The following is a 21,862-nucleotide window of genomic DNA, read 5'->3' on the forward strand; positions in this document are numbered from 1 at the left end:
ATCAGAGGATGGATGACCACTTTCAGATATATTAGTGTGGGTATGGGTTAGAGTGGATGACTGCTGAGGTTGTCAAAAACTCTCAGATTCTTGGAGAGATTAGGAAAGGTTGTCTGTTAGTCAGTGACTCCTGAACTGAGCTTTGAAGAAAATGAGGGATTCTGTGAGGCAGAGGGGAGTGGAGAGAGCATGCCAGGTATGGGGCACAGCCTGGACAAAGACACACTAGAAGGATACAAGATTTCATGTGCAAGTCAGTTAGTTGGATTTGAAAGGTGGATAGGAGTCCACTTGGGGGACATCAGAATTTCTTGTTTTGTCTTAGAAGCAATAGGGAACCATGAATAACTTTTAAGTGGAGGTCAACTCTGCCACCTCGATTTTAGGATTTTTGTTTGGCACTGCCCAGAGAATGGATATAGAAGAGGAGAGACTGGAGGCTGAGACCAGGGGAGATTACAGTGTTCCTAGTGAGGAGACCAGGTGATGAGGGTCAGAACTAGAGAAGATACTGGGGATGGTGGCGGCTGTGTTGTGGCAGGAGGAAGGATGTTCCTCACACCTGGTTGGACCAATGGTGGAGTGGGAGTGTGAGCAAACAGTCAAGGATGACCCCAGCATTGCAACTCTGGGAGCCTGGAGAGATGATGAGATTTGGGGGAAGGAGGAGTTCTCTTGGACGTGTTGAGTTGTAGATACCTACATGTAGTGTGTTGGAAATCTTAATCCTTTTGTTCTCATTCATATGATCATATATGTGTCTAGAGCCAGAAAAGCATTCTTACCCAGCCCCCTCATCTGACAGTCATAACTGTGGGGGCCAGGGACGTCTCATGGGGAAGAAGGGACAGACCCTTTGGCTCTGGGGTCAAGGTGTCACATTCCCATTCCTGTAGCCAGTATGGGATCTGTTCTTCTGGATTTTCTTTTCTTTTTTTTAAAATTGTTTTTTACCATTTCAATAAGGTCTTCCCAAGCTTCCTTGTGTTCCTCATTCTCACCCATCTTAATGACTTCATGGTGTTCCCTTATGTTAACATACCATGACGTATGGTCAGGCTTCCTCCGGCTGTTGGATGGAAAAATTGTGTCTGGGCTGGTTTCAGAGGGCACCTTTTGGCATTTTCAACAACACTCGATACCCAACAGTGTAATTATTGGGTCAAACTCAACTGCTCTTCTTTTATTACTTTGACTGCATCTCCAACCTACTTAAATAGGCAAGGACAGCTTTGAAAGTTCTGTGCTGAATTTTAAAAGAAAGCAAACTATTCCAGAAATATGCAGCTTTGTGTATATATGGAAATGCCCTTTTGGTCTGGTATCTGTTAAGGTCAGAATGAAAAAAAAACAATTATAAAAAGAGAGAGAGAAAGGTAGTGTTGCATCCATGTCTTGAAGGAAGCTGGGAATATGAGGAGGGACAATGGAGAATGGGGGAGGGCATTTCATTGAGGGACAACATTGATCTTGACATCTCTGCTCCCTCGATCTATGTACGTTCCAAACATTTCTCCCCATTATTGGTGTTATTTACTTAGACCTATCTCTCTGACAATTGTTGCTGGTGGTCATTGGGCTCCCTTTCTTGGACCCCTAGGCCTTTCTGTTGGACCTCATCGTGAGTCATTTGCATAACTCAATGGTCCAGCCAACTCCTGCTATGGTTTTCAAGCCGCATGTTAGATTACTTGTACTCTCTCTCTCATGAAAATACGCATCGGTCTTTGTAGTTGCCAAAAACTGGAAGTCCAGAGGATGTCCATCAATTGGGGAATGGCTGAATAAATTATGGTATATGAATGTAATGGAGTACTATTGTGCCATAAGAAATGATGAACAAGAAGACTTCAGAGAGGCCTGGAAGGACTTATATGACCTGATGCTGAGTGAAAGGAGCAGAACCAGGAGAACTTTGTGCACAGCAACGACCACAGTGTGCGAGAGTTTTTTCTGATAGACTTGGAATTTCGTAATAACGCAAGAACTTCTTAAAAAAAAAAAAATCCCAATGGTGGTTTTCTAAGGCAAAATGCCTTCCACACTCAGAGAAAGAAATATGGAAGTCATTCGCAGAATGTAGCAGATCATGTTTGTGTATGTGTGTGTTTTTGTGTATCATGTTTTGATTTGTTATATGATTTCTTCCATTTATTTTAGTCCGATTACATAGCATGACTATAGTGAAAATGTACTCAATAGGAAAGTATATGTAGAACCTATGCAGAATTGTATGCAGTTGTGTGGAGGGAGGGGATAAAATCTCAATTGTATGACAGTGATTGTCAAACATTAAAAAATAACAATAATTTAAAAAAAAAAAAGAAAATACACATCGGACTGAGAAGCCAACCCTGCATGACCAATTAGACGGTATGGGCTTTAAAGGAGGCCAGGGTCTGGGCTGGGATGCTGAGTCAGCCTGCTTTCTCCAGGCATAATTATCCACCATTTAGCGGGGAAGGGGAGGAGGGCCTTGGAGGGCTAACAAATGTGGGCCAAAGTGGTCCGGGTCATTTGTGTCTTTGAAGGGTCTGTTCTGGTGCCTTTCAGAATCCTCAGTCCAGTTCAGAGGTGCCTCCCCACCCCCAGCTCATCTACAGAGGCAGCTCCCAATTAAACAACAGGGTCACTTTGAAGTATCATCTCCATATGCAGAGTCTAGTCATAATCCACCTGGGGACTGCACTTTGAATAGACTGTCCTCTCTAACCCTGCCCCCTTGCCACCACTCGCCCGAGGGGCCCAGAGCTGGTGCTTCCTATCTGGAACGTAGGAAATGCATTTTTTATTGGTAGATTGATGCTACCATGCCTGTTAATTCCAAGTCTTTTTTTTTTTTTAAATCCCATTGCAAGCTCTGCCCTCAGACATTCATAAACTTAATGAGGATTGCGTGTGAGCCCCTGAGGTCACAGCTTTGATCAAAGGAAATAGTCATGTTATTCTCTTTCTCTGGAGATGGCCCTGCCTTAACCCAAGCCAGGGTTTCGAAGGCTGAGGCTTGCCCTCACTCTGTGAGCATTTTCTCCTATCATCGGTGAGATTTAGGGCACAGAGCCTTATTGGCATAAATCCCTCTGTGATTTAGAGCCTCGCAGCACCAAGAGATGAATGGGGAATTCCATCTATTTTCCCTCTGAATGTGGCTGTACCAAGCCATGCCAGCCTGGGCCTTTTGCTACGTTCATGGGAATGGACGTAGCCCAGGACTCTTCAATGCAATGCTGTGGGATTAATTTCTGCCTCAGCCTGTCTGTTAGAGTGAGCATTGACTTGGAAGTCTGTGGACCAGGGTTCAAGTCTCTGCTTTGGGTAAATTACTTCCCATCCTGGACCCTCAGTTTCCTCATCTGTAAAATGAGAGGGTTGAAGTAGATGTTTTCTGAGGGGCCCTATTTGTCCAGTTTCTATAGTCCTGCTGTAATGGGAAGAACCTCGAATGAGAAGAGCTAGGGTCAAATCCTGCCTCCATAGAAGGTAGGGCTTTTGTTTCATCTGTAAAACGAGAGGGTGGAGGTGGATGGCTTCTGAGGTCCCTTCTAGCTCTAAATCTATGAAAAAACAAGCTCCAATAACAATCTTCTTTTAAATTGCTTTGCAATTTTCAAAGAACTTTCAAAATCCATCCTCATCCCAGCAGTGCAAACAGGCAGGTGGAGCAAATATTTTTCTGCTCATTTTCCAAAGGGGAAAACTGAGCCTTAGAAAGAACCAGTTTTCCCAATCCTGAAGCCAGTGTCTTTCCAGCCATACCCTCCATGTAATAAAAGTGTCACTGAAAAGCCAGCCCATATGATCAGTAGCGGCGGCAGCAGCGGGAAGCCAGTTTGAGGTGCCTTCCTCCTGAGTAAAGGACCATGGAGCAGATTTCCTGTCTCTAATCAGCAGCGGGCAGGGTGTTACCCAACCCTCCCAGGACCCAGGCTGCTGTTGGCTTTGTTATTCAGCCCTGCAGAATGTGGGGAGTGTTTCTGGGCATGATGGGTTGTTCCTCCTGTGGCAATGTTTTTGGGCAGATTTTTCCAAGGGTTGCTCTGACTCCGGTGACCTAATGTGTCCTGGCTTCAGTTTGGGCAGGAATTAAGCTAATTATTGTGTCCCATGCTGTAAAGGTTTCAGATTTAGGATCCTAGATTTCAGAGGTCAACTAGACTCACCCTCTCTTTTTACATATGGGGAAACTGAGGCCCAGAGAAAGGAAGAGACTTAACTAAATTAAGCTGGGCTTAACTCCCCCTTTGACAGTAATTACTGTTTAGGTTATGGAACTCTGCAGTCCTTTCCATGTTTGCAGTATTTTGGAAGTAGTTTTTTTCCCCTGAAAGTGGAAGGTGACAAGGGTCAAGCTGGACAGTGGAGCCACCGACGCAAGGCTTCTGCAGGGAGCCTTTCCTCATCCCTCCAGGAGCTTGTGGTCTCCTTTAACTACCTCATTTGTATCTTGTTTGCACATATTTATTTATCTGTATTAACGTTATAGGTACTTACAGAAGGATTTGCTGTCTCTCCCCCACTAGAATGTAAGGTCCTGGCAAATAGGGGTGGTTTTCTTCATCGTACGTACCTGCATCCTCAGTGCCTGGTGCACAGCAGGCACTTAGGTAATGCTTCTCCATGCTCTGATTGAATTCATAGGATTATAGGTTGGGATTATCTGGGCCCTCCGCAGTCCAGCCCTCAACCCTCTCATTTTACAAACGAGGAAACTGAGGCTCAGATTGGGTCATGGAATCAGAAAGTGGCCGACTCTGGAGTCCGGATTGGGTACTGAGATGCTCCAGGTCAAGGCTGTTTCCATTGGACTTTGTTCTCTTTCTCACAGGCCAAATTTTGGCCCGTCATGGGCTGTATCCAGGCTGCCATTCATGCTCCTAGCCGAACAGCTTCCGTGGGCTTCCTCTTGCCAAGATTACGATGAGACAGAATGGAATTAAGCTGGTATAAAACAGGCAGCTGGGCCGGGAGCTGAAGGCGATTGCCGCCGCCTAGCACCAGTTTCTCTTGGTGACCCCAGCGGGCTAATTTTTCTTTCTCATTTTTTAATCTACATGTAACCTTAGCTATGATGTAATCCAGGGCTTAGGTCTTGGTTATCGTGCTCAGGGAATTTATGGGAAAGGTGTTTCAGGTTGTAAAGGAGAAGGGGAATTCTTTGCATTATCCATAAATTATCCGTGGAGGGAACTCTGTGTATTTTCAAGTTTGAGCAGGGCCTGCCTGGATTTAACCCCTTCTGTGGAGAGCCAAAGGATCTGACTTTTCCTGTAGTGAAAGGGAGGTGGCAAGAGGCAAGAGATTTTTTTTCCACGCTTCTGCTCCTGGCTTGTATTTACATGTAGTTTAAAAAAGAGAACAGCTCTGACACGCAGATCCCCACGGGGAACAGTGCTGGTCCCTCCCAGGCCCTCAGGGACCGGCCTGCTGCTGCTCTCTGAGTTTTGGAGAGTTCTGGGAGTTGTACTTTTTTAAGTTTGGGGGGCCTTTGTTCTTGCATGTCAGTTCCTCACAGATATCACTACCCCTCCCTTTGGGCAGCGAGCCTTCTCTTGTAATAAAAACCAAAAGTAGCCAAGCAGAGCCCACGGCCGCCACATCAGGCAGTTTCTGTGACATCCCAGGGCAGCAGCCCCCGAAGGAAGTGTAGTTCTTCATTTCTTCTCCAAGAGGTTTTTAGACAAGTTAATTGTTTTCATAAAATTAACATGATTGTCTCCACACTTTACTTTATCCTTGTGAAAGAGTTCATTGATCCAAGCGCATGGAACCTTCTAACCCAAAGCCATCCTTGCAATCCTTACCCCCCTGCTCTGATCATGCCACCAGGCCCCCAATCCACAAGATCCAGGGGCAGCAGCAATTATGAAAGGCTCTGCTTGGCATTCAAAGTCCCTCTTACCTTCCAGTCTTCTTCTCTCCCTAAAGTGGACTCTTCCACCCAGTGACACTGGCCTCCTGCCTGTCCCATGAGCAAGGCCCTCCATCCCTCTGCTCTGGGCCTTCTCTCTGGCGACCCCCAGGCTTGGAACACTCTTTCCCCAGCTCCTGACTTCCCTTGCTCTTTCAAGTCCTCAGTGACATCCCATCTCCTCCAGGAAGCCTTCTCAGATTTAGTGCCTTGCTGAGATCACCCTCACTTTATCCCATCTGTAGCAAGTTCGTCCACAGTCATTTGCATCCTGTCTTTCTCATCAGACTCTAAGCTCCTTCAAGGAAGGGACTGTTTTTATCCTTCTTTGTATCCCCATTGCTTAATCCAGTGGCTGGCACATAGTAAATTCTAGTTGACCAGCATCTCAGGGAGTCTTTGCTCTCCTTTGGCCCATTGTCGTGTTCAGGGGGTCTGTTTCTTGGGTAAGGCTTACCACTACCCTTCTGAACCATTAATTCTCCCTTTCCCACCTTCCCCATTTCCCATCTTTGTATTTCAGGTGTGTCTATAGCCCTTGGGACCCCATCACACTCTCCTCAGAGGCTCCCCCAGCACAACAGGAGGCCTTTGGAAACAGAGATTGTTTCATTCTGTGTCTCCAGGACTGAGCATACAGTTGACATTTAATAAATTCTTGTTGCTTGATAGAGGCTGTACATGAACTGGTTGAGAAGTTATTCTTTTCAGTCTGTGCCCCTTCCCCAACTTTCTGGGCGTGGAGTCAGCCCTTAGTAAGTGCTTTTCCATTCATTCATTCTATTTACCTCCCATCTCTCCAAAGCTTGGGAGGGGAGGGTTCTTCACTGGTTTGGCCTTTACCTTTGGGGCAGTAATGTCCTTCCTTCTTTTGCTTTCCCAGAATCCACAGCAGCAGAATGCATGAAGGCTGCTCACACCTGGGGGGACTGTGTCCCTTGGGTGCCTGGCCTTGCTGGGCTAGTGGCTGCTGCAGCTCTAGGCACCTCACTGGAAATGGTCCTGGGATACCCATAGAGGGGTGGAAGCCCCTTAGGGACCCTCCCAAACCACTGGAACTCCTTTCCAAAGTCCCATCCCAGGAGGTCACTCCCATGGTTCTCTCAAAGCTACAAGAAACTAAGCTTCACTGCTATGGCATTGAGACAGCAGGTAAGGGCCACGCGGCAGCTTCTGAAGACTCTAGAGGTGGAATTCCCAAAGATACATCCTCAGCCAGGCCTGCTGTGCCCCACCTGGTGTCCTGGGCTGCCTGCCCCGGCTGGGAAGTCTGAAGACCTAAAGATTCCCTAGGTGAGGCCTTGTAGGTGCACCTTCAGCATCTTGTTCCCAGCTCGGTGATGTGGGCTCTTCCTCTTCTCTCCCTCCCTCCTTTCTCCTTCTCTCTCTTCCTTACTTTCCTTTCTCCTTCCCTTTCTTTTTCTTTCTCTCCCTTTCTTTTCTTTTTCTTCATCCTCACCCTCTTTCCCCTTTTCTTTCTCTCCTTATTTCTTCCCTCGCTCCTTGCCACTCTCCCCTTAGTCTCTCTCCTTTCTCTTTCCCTGTTTTATCTTTTTTTCCCCTCTCTCCCTTCTTCCTTCACATTCCTTACATCCTCCTTCCTCTCCCTCTCTCCTTCTACCTTTGTCTCCTTGTCTCTCCCTTTCTCTCTTCCACCTTCCTTTTACCTCTCTGCTGAACTAATCATTGGGAATTAGTAAGGCGCTAATTCAGTTCCTTCGCTCCAGAACATGTGTGTGTGTGTGCATGTGTGCATGCGTGTGTGTGTGTGTGTGTAAAATATTGAAGCAGTTTGTAATTTGTCCTAGAGGCAATGGGGAGCTGTTGAAGGTTCTTGAGATGGCGCTTAGGATCAGTTACAGACTCCTCCTAGTGACATTTAAAACACTTTTCAACTTGACTACAGTTCACTCACCTTTACACCCTGACTAAATGTTATTTCTCTTCATTTACTCCTTATTGCATCTTAGCTGTCCTACTTGCCATTCCCTAAATTTAAGCTTAAATTTCCCCTTTCTGGGCTTTTGCATAGGATATTCCTGCATGGCAGATACTTTCTTCTTCCTCTCTCCTTAGAATCATTATTTTCCTCCAAGGCTTCATTGGAAGCTTCTTCCACAAAACCTCTCCTGATCTGCCACTTTGTTAATGTTCTTAGAGATCAAGGCACGGCTGAGTTAGAGCTTAGCAAGGGACTGAGTGCAACCCCTTTTTACAGGTGAGGAAACTGAGGCCCAGAGAAGTCTTACAGATGCCAAGTCACTGAGGATGAACTCAGATCCTCCTGCCTTTAGGTCTGACTCAGTCTCTCCTCCTGGCTACCTTCCCTCCTCTTCAAACAGTAAATCATGATTGAACTACATCAGGAGGATTATTATTCATTCCTCAAGTGCTTTGGGAGCCTTCAAACCTTATCTAAATATCAGTTGCTGTTGTGTGTAGACACTTCCTGCCGTGGGTAAAGGGCTGACCTTGGAGCCAAGAATGCCTGCGCCTGGCCATTCTGACCCTCCTCTGACCCCACTCTGGGTAAGTCAGCTCATCTCCTGGAGGCTGCATCTTACCAGAGAGTAGGTGATCTGCACCCGTGGGTGGAGGGGATTTCCACCACCATGGGACTGCTCTTCCTTTACCTGTGCCTCCCACATGGTAGGTGGTTATCAAACGCTGGTTGGATTGGACTGATAGGGAGAGTGTTGATGGCAGATGTGAGATGTGGGTGATGGAACAAATGGCTTGATATGCTGAGGCTAGCACCAGGTAGGCACAGCCTGACTTAGCTGGGGAAGAGTAAGTGAAAAGCCCTTGGGGAGAAGGCTGGGCAGCTTTTACCCTTCATCAGCTCTATTGACGGAGTTCTGCTTTGCTTGTTGTTCTTGTTATTTATTCAATCCAATCTTGTGCCTTCATCAGTACAGGGAACTCCCAGAGGAGGAAAGTCCCTCCACTAATGCAAGTCTGTACCTCTGTCCTCAAAGCATCCTGGATCCCTGAATGGTCTTCATAGATTTAAAGCAAGAAGGAGCTTCATATGTCATCAGCCTGCTCATTTTACAGATAAAGTTAATGAGGTCTAGAGGCTGAGTACCTGCCTAGGATTACCCATCCTGTATGGTTCAAAGGTAGGGATTGAACTCAGCTCTCTATCCATGACTAATAGAGCAGGTATTTGGGTTAGCCTCTTTGTGGATGGTTGCATTTCTTTTTTCAACAAGATGGAAGACTTTGGATAACAAATATTTCTTGACCTGCTAAGGACTGTTGGGGATTCTGGGGCTGCAATTGCTTGTTCCTTTTGGTCCCTGGATGTGGTGCAGACGTGAGCTCTTGACTGTTCCTTCCATGTTTACCACAGACTCGCATTCCTGGGGAGGTGTCTGGTAGCGGGCGCTGCCCCCTCCTGGCCCAGCCTCCATCCCTCTGCAGGATGTGACTCCCCAAAGGAGTCTTACAGAAAGCTCAGTATTTGCAGGCGCCGTCTCCAGGAAGGAGCTTGCGGAAATCTCTGAGTGTTACCAGGAAATCAGATTTCAAGGGTCAGGTCCCGATGGGGAGGCTGATCAGGGCTGCCAGCAACGGCTTGATTTGAACTCACTTGGTACTTACTGGAAACGGGTGCTAGGTATCCCACAGGCCCATCAGATAACTTGGCCATCGGTCCCTTCTAATTCTGCTCGAAGGAAAAAAGGGGGATTTGGCTGACTCAGGCTACTCAGTGGAAAGGCTGTCAAGCCTCTGGTGGCCCAAAGCAGTGATCTGGAACCCAGGAAGGTACTTGCATATGCAGCTTATTTCTATATGATGCTGCAGCACTTGGGGTTAAAATCTTTTTCTTACTGGATTCAGGAAAATAAAAATTTAGGTGAGGGAGTGTGGGGTGTGGGGGAGGTGCAGGGGGAGTATATAATACCTACTATGTGCTAGTCATTATGCTAAATGCTTTTTACAAATATATGATCCTCAAGAACCCAAGAGGTCAGTGCGATATTATCCCCATTTTACAGTTGGGGAAACTAAGGCAAACAGAGGTTTAATGACCTACTAATAATAACTAACATTCATGTGACACTTAATGTGCACCGGGCACTGTGCTAAGTGCTTTACAGTTATAATCTCATTTGATCCTTACAATAGACCAGGGAGGCAGGGGCCATTATCATCCCCATTCTACAGATGAGAAAACTGAGGCAAGCGGAGGTTAAGGGACTTGCTCACTAAGTTTCTGAGCTTCCTGACTCCCAGTCTGTTGCTCCATCCCCTGTGTCACCTAGCTGCCTTGAGAGGAAAGAGTCCTGGGTTTGGGGTCAAAGGACCTGGGTTCAAATTCCACCTAGGTGGCAGATCACTTAATAGTCTGAGGCTGTTTAGTTATAATCAGAGTGTGTCCTTGTTGACTGTTCTCTCCCTGCTATGGTGAAATGGATGCCCTTTCTTACTGGTCAGGAGATTCCATCCACCCCTCACCTGACATAGATCCCTTCTTGTCTCTTCCCACTCACACACCCCCTTTGTGGTTCCGGTGCAATCACTTACCACCTGGACTTTTGGAGCAGCTTCCTAATTGGACTCATGTCTTCTACTCTCTCCCCTCTGTAATCCACCTTCCAATCAGTCAGTCAACAAGCATTTTACCAAGTGTTTAACTATGCCAGAGCGAAGAAAGGTGAGAACCCTGTCCCTGCTCTCAGGGAACTGGCAAAGAGATAATGTGCAAACAGCTGAGTATCATGGGCACGTATAGAGAGAGTGAAATGGGAGCTAATCCTGAGGCAAATGTGAGCCTTGAGGGCTGGGAAAGGTTTCTCACTGAAGGTGGGATTTTAGCTGAGCCTTCTGGGAAGCCAGGGACAGCATTCCTGGCATGAGGCAGCCAGGACAAAGTCAGAGAGCTTACACTGATGGGAGAGAGGCCACCCGCTGGGGGCGGTTCAAGTGTTAGTCAATTGGAGAAGTGTAAGGAACACAGGCAAAGCAGATACATCTTTAGGAGTGGGATTTCATTGATAAAACCAGAGCTGGGGCTGACATCTAATTCACCAGAGCCAAAGACACGGATGGGGACAAAGTTCTTTTCTGGGTCTTCAGTTGCTGAGACAGCTGAGGAAGTGGGAGCTCAGTGGCTCCTCCCCTGGACGATGGGGGCCAGTCTCAGGCTTAAAGTAGGGTTGGTGCTCTGGGGGTGCTGTCCCCTTCACATGCATTCTACCACCTCTAGTCCTTTGTTTCCTCTTTCCCCTTCCATGCCTAGAATACCCTTTCTCGACATCTCCAAGTTAGAATCTCACCTCTTGTGCCATTTCCTAAGGGAAAACTTGGCCAATCCCCCTCCATCCAGCTGGTGGTGCTGGGATGTACTGGGATCTTCTGTTTTATCCATTACCTGAATTTTCCTCTGTAAACCCCTCCTCCAGTCAGCCTTTAGATCAAAGAGTTTGTTTTTAAAATTATGTTACCTTTGAGTTGTTCCCAGAAATATTTCAAAGAGGACATTGAACATCATTGGGAGAGCAAGAAGCTACAATTAAAACGATTTGGCTCCCACTGTGTGTGTGTGTGTATGTGTGTGTGCATATGTGTGTATGTGTGCGTATGTGTGTATGTGTGTGCATGTGTGTATGTGTGTGTACATGTGTGCATGTGTGTGTATGTGTGTGGTGGGTTTCAATTTAAAACAGGGGTCCTCAAAGTGTCCTGAGGACCCCTTCATACTCTTAAGAGCTATTGTTAGCTAATACTATTATTATTAAGGACCTCTACCAAAAGATCTTTTGTTTATGTTGGTTATTTCTACTGATATTTACTGTAATAGAAATTAAAACATTTTAATATTGTTATGAAAATACTTTTGACCTTATGGATCCCCTAATTTGTCTCAGGGATCACACGAATTCCCCAGATCACACTTTGAGGACCCCTATTTTAAGTTGAAACCTACCACATACACACATACACACACACACACACACACACACACACACACACACACACACACACACCTAGAAGGTCTAGCTTTTCATGTTAGCTTATTCAAAGAAAAAAAAATCCAACTCAGGCAGTTATTTAAATGGCAAAAATTCCCCAGTGTTCGGATCTTCTGTTCTCTACAACTCTGTCAGTAGGAGGCAAAGCATCATGTCTCGTCTCCCAAGATTGCTCCGTCTTGTTCCTCGGCATCTATCGACCAGGGTTAAAGCCATCTTTCTCCCAAGAAGGAAGCTGAAGGCAGTCATACAGAGGGGACTTGGAGTTCCTGAAAAGAAACTTGATAAATATACATGTTTTCAACACGGGACAGGCAGTAGGAGTTGATCCCTAATTTCATTTCTTGTAGTCATTATGGCTTCTTTAAAGAATAAGAGCCCTACAGGATGAAACTTTTTCTCTTTTCCAATGAAACTCAAATGGTAGAATTAAAAAATAAAACAAAACAAAGCTCAGTGTATTGGCTGTTAAAAAAATTCTGTGAAGTATTTTTGGTTATAAATGTTTCCTTAAGAGGCCAGCCTGAGTCTAAGTCTGGCCATAGATGCTCACTGGCTAAAAAAAAGTCACTTAAATGCTGTCTGCCTCAGTTTCCTCATCTGTAACATGAAGATAATAATAGCACTTACTTCCTAGAGTTGTGAGGATAAAATGAGATAATATTTACAAAGCACTTTACAAACTTTGAGGCAGTATATAAAAATGAGCCGTTAGGATTTTTGTCATTATCCTTATTTTTGTGCCCAGCTCAACTGGGAGTAATTCTGCTGAACAAAACCAGGAAGAGTTGTACAGTGACGAGGAGTCTGGTATTGAGGCGCATGTCTATGAGTAGCGTGTATTTTTAGTTCCAATGCAGAATCTATAAATAGATATTTTCATATTTATTCATTGTTGGAACCTCCAGTGACCTCAGGTCAAGTGCCACATTCTTTTCATCCCTTCAAATGCCTTTTGAGCTGAGATAATAGCCAGGGTCAGTGTTTCCAAATAGCAGATGTCATTGGAGCCAGTTCATGTCATATCCAAATAAGAATGTGCTGAAATGGTGCCATATTTTCTCATATTTGTTGTAGAATCTCCTACCTGAAACCATTTTGTCCAATCTGTTTCTGAGCAAGAATTCCCCCTCCTGTCCATAACATTGCTTAGCAATGATCCTCCAGGCCCTGCTTGAAGACCTCCAGTGAGGGAGGGCCCACCATTCTGAGACCCTTTAGGATAGCTTTAATTGTTTTAGTGATGCCTGGGCTACCCATAAAAGGTTCCCTTCTCTTTGCTCTGAGCTCTGGTCTGTAGCCCGGAGTATATGCTCAAAAGTCATTATTCACATACGGTTCTAATAAAACAAAGCCTCATTCCAAAGATCTGTGCACTGGTGATTTCTACTAAAATTTTATGCTAGTCTTTGGTCCCTTTCTATTCAATTGTATTTTTTATTTATAGGACAGAGCAAGCATTTCCATAGCAGTACAATAAAAAAGATGATTGCACATGAAACTGCAAAGTGACCCTGCACAACTCGCTGTTCCTTTCAAATATATCATTCAAATTTCTTTTTTTCCTTCCTTCCCCCTTACTCCTACCCTAGAGATGGCTACCATTTATCAGTTCTTTCTCTGGATGCAGAGAGCATCTTTCTTCCTATGTCCTTTATAGTTAATTTGGATATTTATAATAGTCAAAATAACTTATTTGCTCAAAGTTGTTCTTAAAACAATATTGCTGTTACTGTATACAGTGTTCTCTTGGTTCTGCTTACTTCATTCTTCATATAAATTTCATTTGTATTATTTCATACAAATCTTTCCATGTTTTTCTAAAATCATGGAGTTCATCATTTCCTTTTTTTAATTATTTGTTTTCAATTTTCAACAATTTTTTTCATAAGTCTTAAATTTTCTCCCCCTCCCTCCACTTTCCCTCCCTGAGACAGCATGCAATCTTATATGGGTTCTACACATACATTCATATTAAGCACATTTTCACATTAGTCATGTTGCATAGAAGAGTTAAAATGAAACCATGAGAAAAACTAAAACAAAACATAACAAAGAGAAAATAGTCTGCTTCATTCTGCATTCCAATTCCACATTTCTTTCTCTGGATGTGGATGGTATTTTGCCTCAAGAATCCTTTGGGAATGTTTTAGGTCCTTGCATTGCTGTGAAGGGCCAAGACTATCAGAAACAGTCCTCACACACTGTGGCTGTTACTATGTATAATGTTCTCCTGGTTCTGCTCCTTTCACTCAGCATCAGTTCATATAAGTCCTTCCATGTCTCTCTGAAGTCTTCCTGTTCATTTCATATATCACAGTAGTATTCCATCAGAATTATATACTGCAAAATTGTTCAGCCATTCCCCAGTTGATGGGCATCCCTGCAATTTCCAGTTCTTTACCACCACAAAGAGAGCTGCTATAAATATTGTAGAACATAAAGGTTCTTTTTCCTTTTTCCCTGATTACCTTCAGAAAGAGACTAAGTAGTGGTATTACTGGCTCAAAGGGTTTAGGTAATTTAATAGCTCTTTGGACATAATTCCAGATTGTTCTCCAAAATGGTTGGATCACTTCACAATTCCACCAAACAGTGAATTAATGTCTCAATTGTTCCATATTCCCTCCAACATTTGTCACTTGCCCCTTCTATCATTTTAGCCAAACTGATAGATGGAAAATGATATCTCAAGGTTGTTTTAATTTGATCATTTAATCTTTCAATAGGTAGGGAATTCATTTCTGGTCCTCTTGTTTCCAGTAGGTTTGGCAGATTTTGTTCCTTCTTATTAGCTTAATTATACCAAAAAGTACATAACCAACCCCACTCCCCTCAATCACGTTTGTTGATTTTACTAGATTTCTGATATCACTAGATTTTTTTTTTTAGATTTTTACTAGATTTCTAATTGTGGAAACTCCCAGTGAAGAATCCTATGATATTGATCTATAGCTTCTCTGTAGAATTTAAATTTCATTGAGAAGTTTGCCCTGGGTCACCCAAAGTTGGGACTTAAGGTCTTCTGTACTGAGAACCTGCTAGACCAAGTGCCTCAACCTGCATGATGTATTTTGAGTTTTTTTTTTTTTATCACTTCACTAATAAAGATATTTCAGAAGCAGAAAAATTTTTAAATCTTACCTCAGATACTATTTATGATAAGACAATCTATCCTGGACCCTTAGCTTCTTCACTTGTAAAATAAGGGGGTTAGAGTCTATGGCCTCTAAGGTCCTTCCCAGCCCTAATTCTGTCACTGTAGGAAATTTGGATATTTGGAGAGAGGGAAGGAGGGAAAGAGGGAGGAAAGAGGAGGAGGAGGAGAGAGAGAGAAAGAGAGAGAAGCTTTTGAGCTGGGGATGGAGTGTGGGGGCATCAGAGAGAACTTTTTAAAGAAATGGCCTCAGAGCTGGCCTTGAAGGAAGGAGTGGGAATTCAGAAAGGTACATGAAGAGGTAGGGGGTGAGCATGTGGCACAGATGAAAGCATCAGGACAGGAAATGGAAAGCTTTGTTTACAGAACAGCTACACATCCAGCTTGGTTGGAATGTACGATGTGTAAAGAAGAGCCAGATGAAACATAATGAAGGTGGAGCCTGGGCCTTCAGCACCAGCTGGTCTGGGGAGCTCCTATTTTATCATCAAGGGAATAGGGCACCATTGAAGGATTCTTATCCCGGAGGATCAGTCACACCTCTGTCTTGGAAAATGATTTTGGCAGATGTGTGGAAGATGGATTAGAGAGGGGATGTTTTTAGGCAAGCACCTCTTGGAGGAAGGAGGTCATGGGTACAGTTCAGGTAAGAGGGGATAAGGGCTGGAATAAGAGTGACATCTACAAGGATTATTGCAATGGTGGAAATTGAAAGGATTTGGCAATTGACTGGGAATAGTGTAGAGGGGAGAGTAAAAAATGACTCCAAGTGATAAGGAAGTATTTTAAAAATATACAAAAGAGAGTAGGAAGAAATAAATAAGGGAATATAGTCAGATAAAGGATGAATTTAATGAAAATAAGCTGAACTTAAGAGATTAAGGATTTCATATGCAATCTTCCTTTTCTGGTCTCTGAATCTGGAAATGTACACCTTTGTTCATAGGTGTTAAGTTCATAACAAAAAAAGAAAATTTAAAAATCAAGCAACTAAGAGGCTCTGAGTTTTCAAATCTTTGCCACTAGGAAGATGAATTTGACTTGAAAAAAAACAGGCAAATTAGTGGATGACAAGATTTGGGTGGAAAGATGGGATGGTAGCAGAACATCTTGGTGGAAATACTTGGCAGACTTTTGGCAGCAAGGGAAGAGAGATTAGAAGAAAGATCAGGGCTGGAGATAGGCACCTGTCTTTTGTCTGCTGGAGGTGATCAGTGGAAATGACCAGATGCCTATGGGAGACAGAGAGAGATTAAGGGCAAGGGCCCAGGGGCAGAGCCTTGAGTGATACCCATGCTTAAGAAGCTGCACATGGATGATGAACAGCAAAGATAACTGAGGAGAAAAAAGATCAGAGAAGTGGGATGAGAAGCCAGAGAGTGGTGTCATTCAGGGAGGAGAAAATGTGGTCCAGGGCAGTGAAGACGGATGAAGGTCATCCAATACAACAAGTGAGAAGTCATTGACTATCTTGGAGAGAGGATTTCAGTTGAACCATGGGGTTAAAAGCCTAATGGGGAGGTGTGGAAGAGTGGGTGTCCATGGTGCTCAAGTGAAGTTTGGCTAGTTTGTGCAAAGAGGGAAGGAGAAATGATTTATGGGGGGAGCCTGTTAGACATTTCAAGCTGGACATTCCCAAGTCAGTCTAATGTTGTAGCTTGTCGGGATATCTTTTGTATCCCGTCACCTAGTGTGTTAGTAATAAGAATAGTGAGTATTTTTATAGCACTTGAAGGTATGCAAGGTACTTATATCTATATTATCTCATTTGATCCTCATAATAATTCTGTGAGGTTGATGCTGTTGCCATCGCCACTTTACAGATGAGTAAACTGAGGCTGAGAGAGGCTAAGTGACTTGCCCAGGATCACCTATCTAGTGGCATCTAGTCTGAGACATAATTTTCACTCAGGTTTTTCTGAGTGGGTTCCAAAACTCTTTCCACTGTACCACCTAGCAGCCCCCTCCCAGCTTTATGTCTTCTCTAATTTGATATGCATTTCATTAATGGTTTATCCAAATTATTGATAATGAACATGTTAAATAACAGAGACCCAAACACCAATGACTCTACCAGAGACCCCTGCCATGTTAGCATCAAACTGTTAAGGAGCAGCTCCTGAGCCCCAGTGCCAAGGAGCTAGCTCTCAAAGTCTCCCAGTGCAAACATCAGCCCACATCTCCCTTTTTTCCATGTGATGGCTTGAGACACTTTCCCCAAAGGTTTTGCTAATACCTACCTCCTGCTGATAAGAGATGTAATGGATTCAAAGTATGGATGAAGTTATAGGTTTTTCTCTCTCACTCTTTCTCTCTCTCTTTCTCTGTCTCCCTCTCATTCGTGTGTGTGTGTCTCAATATACATTCTGAATATGTGTGTGTGTATGTATATATTGAGACATAGATGTCTCAATCTGTACCTTGATTCCAGAGAGTCATATGTGTCTCCATCTGTACTCAGGCCAGATATATATATATATATATGACTATCTGTACTCTGAGTCTCTCTATGATTATATATATATGTATTACATATGGTTGTATTATATTACGTATGGCATATGTATGTGTGTATATGATTTTTTTTTACTTGGTCAGTGTGGGGGGGATTGTTTTGTATAACTATACATGTTTGTAATAAGGGTTTTGTTCTTTCTCATTTTGATTTGAGTTGGACAGAGGAGCAAGGTTTTCATTGATATAAACAAAAAGTCATGCTTGGCTAAAACTGAGGTAAGCAATGTCTTTCCTCATCCTTTCCAACCCTAATGCTCCTCATCTGCCACTTTGGTCCCTGGGTCAGAAAGAGGCTTCACCTGGCATGAGTAATTTTTGACCAAGCCATGCAGGCTCTTGGTGAGCCTGCCATGCGGCTCCTTTTCCAGATGTCTACTAAGCACCTCTTGAACAAGATGGCCTGGAATCTTCACCGTCCTCACCTCTACCCTAGCCCCCCACCCCTGGAATTGAAATCACACTCATCAACCTCTAGTTTTCAGATCCCATTCTCTTTCTTGTTTTGAAACTGGGGAAAATGTCCTTTTCCAGGCCTACTGAGTGTAAGGAGGAGAGATCTAGGATGGAGGAGAGTTTGTTGATGATAGAGCAGGGGAGGATATGAGGCTGGGGAGGGGAAGTGATGAGTAGGGCAGGCTGGACAATGGCAGGGGGAGAGGTAGCAGGGGAAGGGGTTCCCACATCAGCAGATAGGGACTGAATTGCAGGGCTTAAGGGATCACCAGATAGGAATTTGTAGCCATGAGGCAGGGGAATTAACCAAATATGGAGAAGCCCCTAGATTCTATTGGTCTCAAGGTTGTAATTAGGATTCTCAGTGTCAGGAAGCCTGTGCTGTTAGTGTTTTGGGGTGCTCCCCACGTTGGGCAGAGGGTACTATGGTGACAAAGGCCTCTGTACTTGTCACTTTTGCAGATACCAGAAAGTTGACCTTCCTGTAATGTTCTTTGGTGGTTGAACTTGGAATTTCTCAGTTCAAAATGACTTAATGTGCCTGGTACATTGGGCAGGAAATGGAGGGCGGAGATTGTTTTTTGCCTCTTTTTGTATCTCTAGCACTTTCCTTAGTGCCTGCTGCATAATAGGCACTTAATAAATATTTGTTGAATTGAATTAAAAGGTGCTGGAGATAACAAATACACTGAAAGTCAATGTCTGTTCCTAAGAAGCTCATATTTTAACTGAGAAGTCCCTTCAATTGCCGACATTCTGGGATTCCATATGGAATATTTTCTGAATTACTTCCTTCAACAGAATCTCCACTAGCTCTGATTTCTTCAAGGCCCTTTTCAAACAGAGATCTCCCAGTGGGATCATCTTGACCCCTTCCTAATGGAAGGGATAGGGCACTTGGCAAGAGTAAGTTTACCTTGTTTGAGAACTCATTCTTTGGTTATCCCTGGAAAAAGATATCTCCTTCCTGGCCCCTCTAATTTGTGAACGATGTGACTGAGGATAGAATCACTGAAGGTAAAATGTTGATTCCATGCAATTGAAAGGCTTCTGCCTAAACAAAATAGAAATAGAAGTGGTTAATTGGGAAGTAATCTTTGTTGCCAGTTTCTCTGATAAAGGTCTCATTTCTAAGATAAAAGGAGTTGATAGTATTTATTAGGGGTTCACTATGTGCTAAGCACTAGCAAATGTAAACTGTTCTCCAGGAGTTTGTTGTCTAATAGCGGAGGACAATATGAAGACAGCTTTATTCAGACAAAATATATAATGGGTATTTATTTTGCTTGACTGTGAGAATGTGTTATGAGTAATGGGTATCATATCTCTTGCCTTCTCAACGAGTGGGGGAAGGGTGGAGGGAAGAAGAGAATTTGGAGCTAAAAATAAAAGTACAAAATACTTTCCAGTTAAAAAAAAAGATACATACAGGATCACTTGGAGGTAATCTGTAGGAAGAAGGCACTAGCATCCCAGAATGTCATGAAGGTCTTCTCCCAAAGGTGGGGTTTTAACTGGGACTTGAAAGAAGCCAGGAACCCAAGATGATGGAGAGAATTCCAGACATGGGGGACAGCCAGGAAAAATGTCCAAGACTATGTAAGAAAAAGAGCCCTTCCCCAGTAGATAAATGATTAAAAGACATGAACTGGCACTTCTCAATAGAAGAAACCAAACGATCAACAACCAAATGAAAAGAAAACCCTCCAAATTACTAATAGCAAGTGAAATGTAAGTTCTTTTTTGGTCTTCCTCACCAAACTGAGAGGTATGAAGTAGGATCCTGGCTGCTTCATACCTCTCAGTTTGGTGAGGATGGCCAAAAAGAAAAAAAAAGGAAAATGACTATTATCGGATGGCCTGTAGTAAAAGGGGCACCCCTCCCTTCAGCTAGCTCAGCAGAAAACCTGACAACCTCTCAGGTCTTGGGGCCATCCTGTGGTCAGACCTCATTGTCTGGATAAAGCCAGCCATCTGGGAGCAGATACTCAGGCAGCCTCATTTCCCCAAATGAAAACAAGGATATTGTAGATGTCATCAAGGGGAACTAACTAAAGACCTCCATCTCTTCCTGTGTCCTCCCTATGGTTAGTGTATCATTTGATGATCTCCTCTTGCTATGAAGGCTTGGATGCCTTAAGCCCATCCCCCACGAAGAGTTGAAGACAAACAGCTTTTTCTTGCATGGGGGCTGGGGTTCTCCCCTGATAGACTTCCTGTGTGCCTTTCAATGTAGCTAGGATAAAGCTTTACTTGAGAGTCCTGAGCCTGACTAGGAAACCACAGAAAGTGGAGGGCCTGATTGGGGCAGGCAACAAGGGCCTTGCTTCTCTCCCTTTTAACAGATAACCAGCTCCTTTGTCACTTCCTGTCATGCATTGTAAGTGGTTAGGGAGGAGTTCCTTCAGGGAAACCAGAGCAGCCCTGCTCAGGGAAGCCGGCTTGGAGTGCTTGGCTCCAGTTCAAGGGGGGAGAGCCTTGGACTGTGAAACCTGAGTGAACTCCCCATTCCGGAGAGCCCCATGGTGTGGTGTTGCCTCTTTGTCCATCGTCAGGTATGTGTAGGGCAGCTCACTCGGGCTGGGGATGGGAAAGGGTGGTCTACTGAGCCCCTAAAGGGTGCTGCCATGGGTCACTCAAAGGATGGGCAGTGAGGACTAAAATCTGGTTTCTTCTGGAACCACTTCTAGAAATATTTCCCTCTCTGCCAAGGAACTGAATGGGCACTCTCCAATGCATCCTCCTTTCCATGGCGTAATGTTGAAAAAAGAGGATGAAGCCAGACTTTTGCATCAAGGGGGGAAAAAGATAATTTAAGTCAAAGAAAAGGCTAGTCTTCATTGACATTATGATTTCACTGAGAGCACTGTTCTAACCTTCAAACCCATAACAATCTTTGCCGTGAACCAAGTGCTGGCAACAACGCATCTCTTCGTTCATCCCACCACACTCCCCTCCCTGAATTTGGTGTTGACCACAATGCTGTTTCAAAGAGTTCTTCCTTCCCTCTGAACTTGAACTTGACTAAAATGGCTTGGCAGAGATTAAAATCTGAGACAATGGGGGACTTTTTGTGGGTCTCAAAGTTTGTTTGTTAGTTTCATGTGTGATATTAAGATGAATGGGTCAGAGCTTCATGTGGACGGACTCCTAAGGAACCAGAGGCTTGACTTAAACCCTTGGTTATTGATTTGTTTTAAAAAAAAAAAAATCAATTCACAAGCATCTATTTTCTTTCTCCCACCTCCCCACCCACAATGAAAAAAAGAGAAGACAAAACTCTTGTAGCACATATACATAGTCAAGCTAGGCAAATTCCCACATTGTCTGTGTTAAAAAATGCATGCCTGACCTTTTCCTTTGAAGAGGAGCCATACCTGACTTGGGAGTTGGCAGGGAGAAGGGCCTAGCAAGACTGTTTTCACCTTTGCATAGGATAGGAAGGAATTCATTCCCTTGGCTTGCCTTTTTGCTTTCATTTTTTAACTGTTAAAACTGCAGCAAGGCCATCCATGTCTCCCTTGAGTGTGGCACTTGGTTTTTTATACAATAGAATTTTGAATTACATTTTCTGGGAATCATTTTGGTGATGGTTCCTCTATTATACAGGTTTATCTTTTGTGTCCCTTTCTTCCCCTCCAAGTGCGGAAAAAATCCTGGGAGCGCCCTTTCCTGTGAGTTATGCGATTTCTTTTCCCACACGTCCTGTTTCAACTACTCAAAAAAGATATGCTGCTCTCCTTCTGAAGGAGTCAGTCACCTTCTAGCTCTGAGTGGGTAAATTTAGGGACCTTCCAGAAAGATTTAATACTCTCAGTATGATATAGTAAATAGAGCCTTGGACTG

At 43.9% G+C, this 21,862-nt stretch overlaps 1 protein-coding gene across 7 annotated transcripts in view; it reads left to right on the top strand.

The window, feature by feature from the left end:
- Nucleotides 1-21,862, top strand: part of ARHGEF3 (Rho guanine nucleotide exchange factor 3) — a 301,074-nt gene that overhangs the window by 98,306 nt on the left and 180,906 nt on the right. Inside the window, exon 1 of one of the 7 annotated variants that reach the window (XM_072599002.1) lies at nucleotides 20,413-20,571. The exons of the other annotated variants lie outside the window; for them this stretch is intronic. Coding sequence (XP_072455103.1) covers nucleotides 20,539-20,571 — 33 coding nt within the window. The 5' untranslated portion in view covers nucleotides 20,413-20,538. Of the gene's footprint in view, nucleotides 1-20,412; nucleotides 20,572-21,862 lie in introns of those variants that run through there. 7 annotated transcript variants of the gene reach the window in all.

Source organism: Notamacropus eugenii, chromosome 3 (genome assembly GCF_028372415.1).
Source record: "Notamacropus eugenii isolate mMacEug1 chromosome 3, mMacEug1.pri_v2, whole genome shotgun sequence".
Classification (NCBI taxonomy): domain Eukaryota; kingdom Metazoa; phylum Chordata; class Mammalia; order Diprotodontia; family Macropodidae; genus Notamacropus; species Notamacropus eugenii.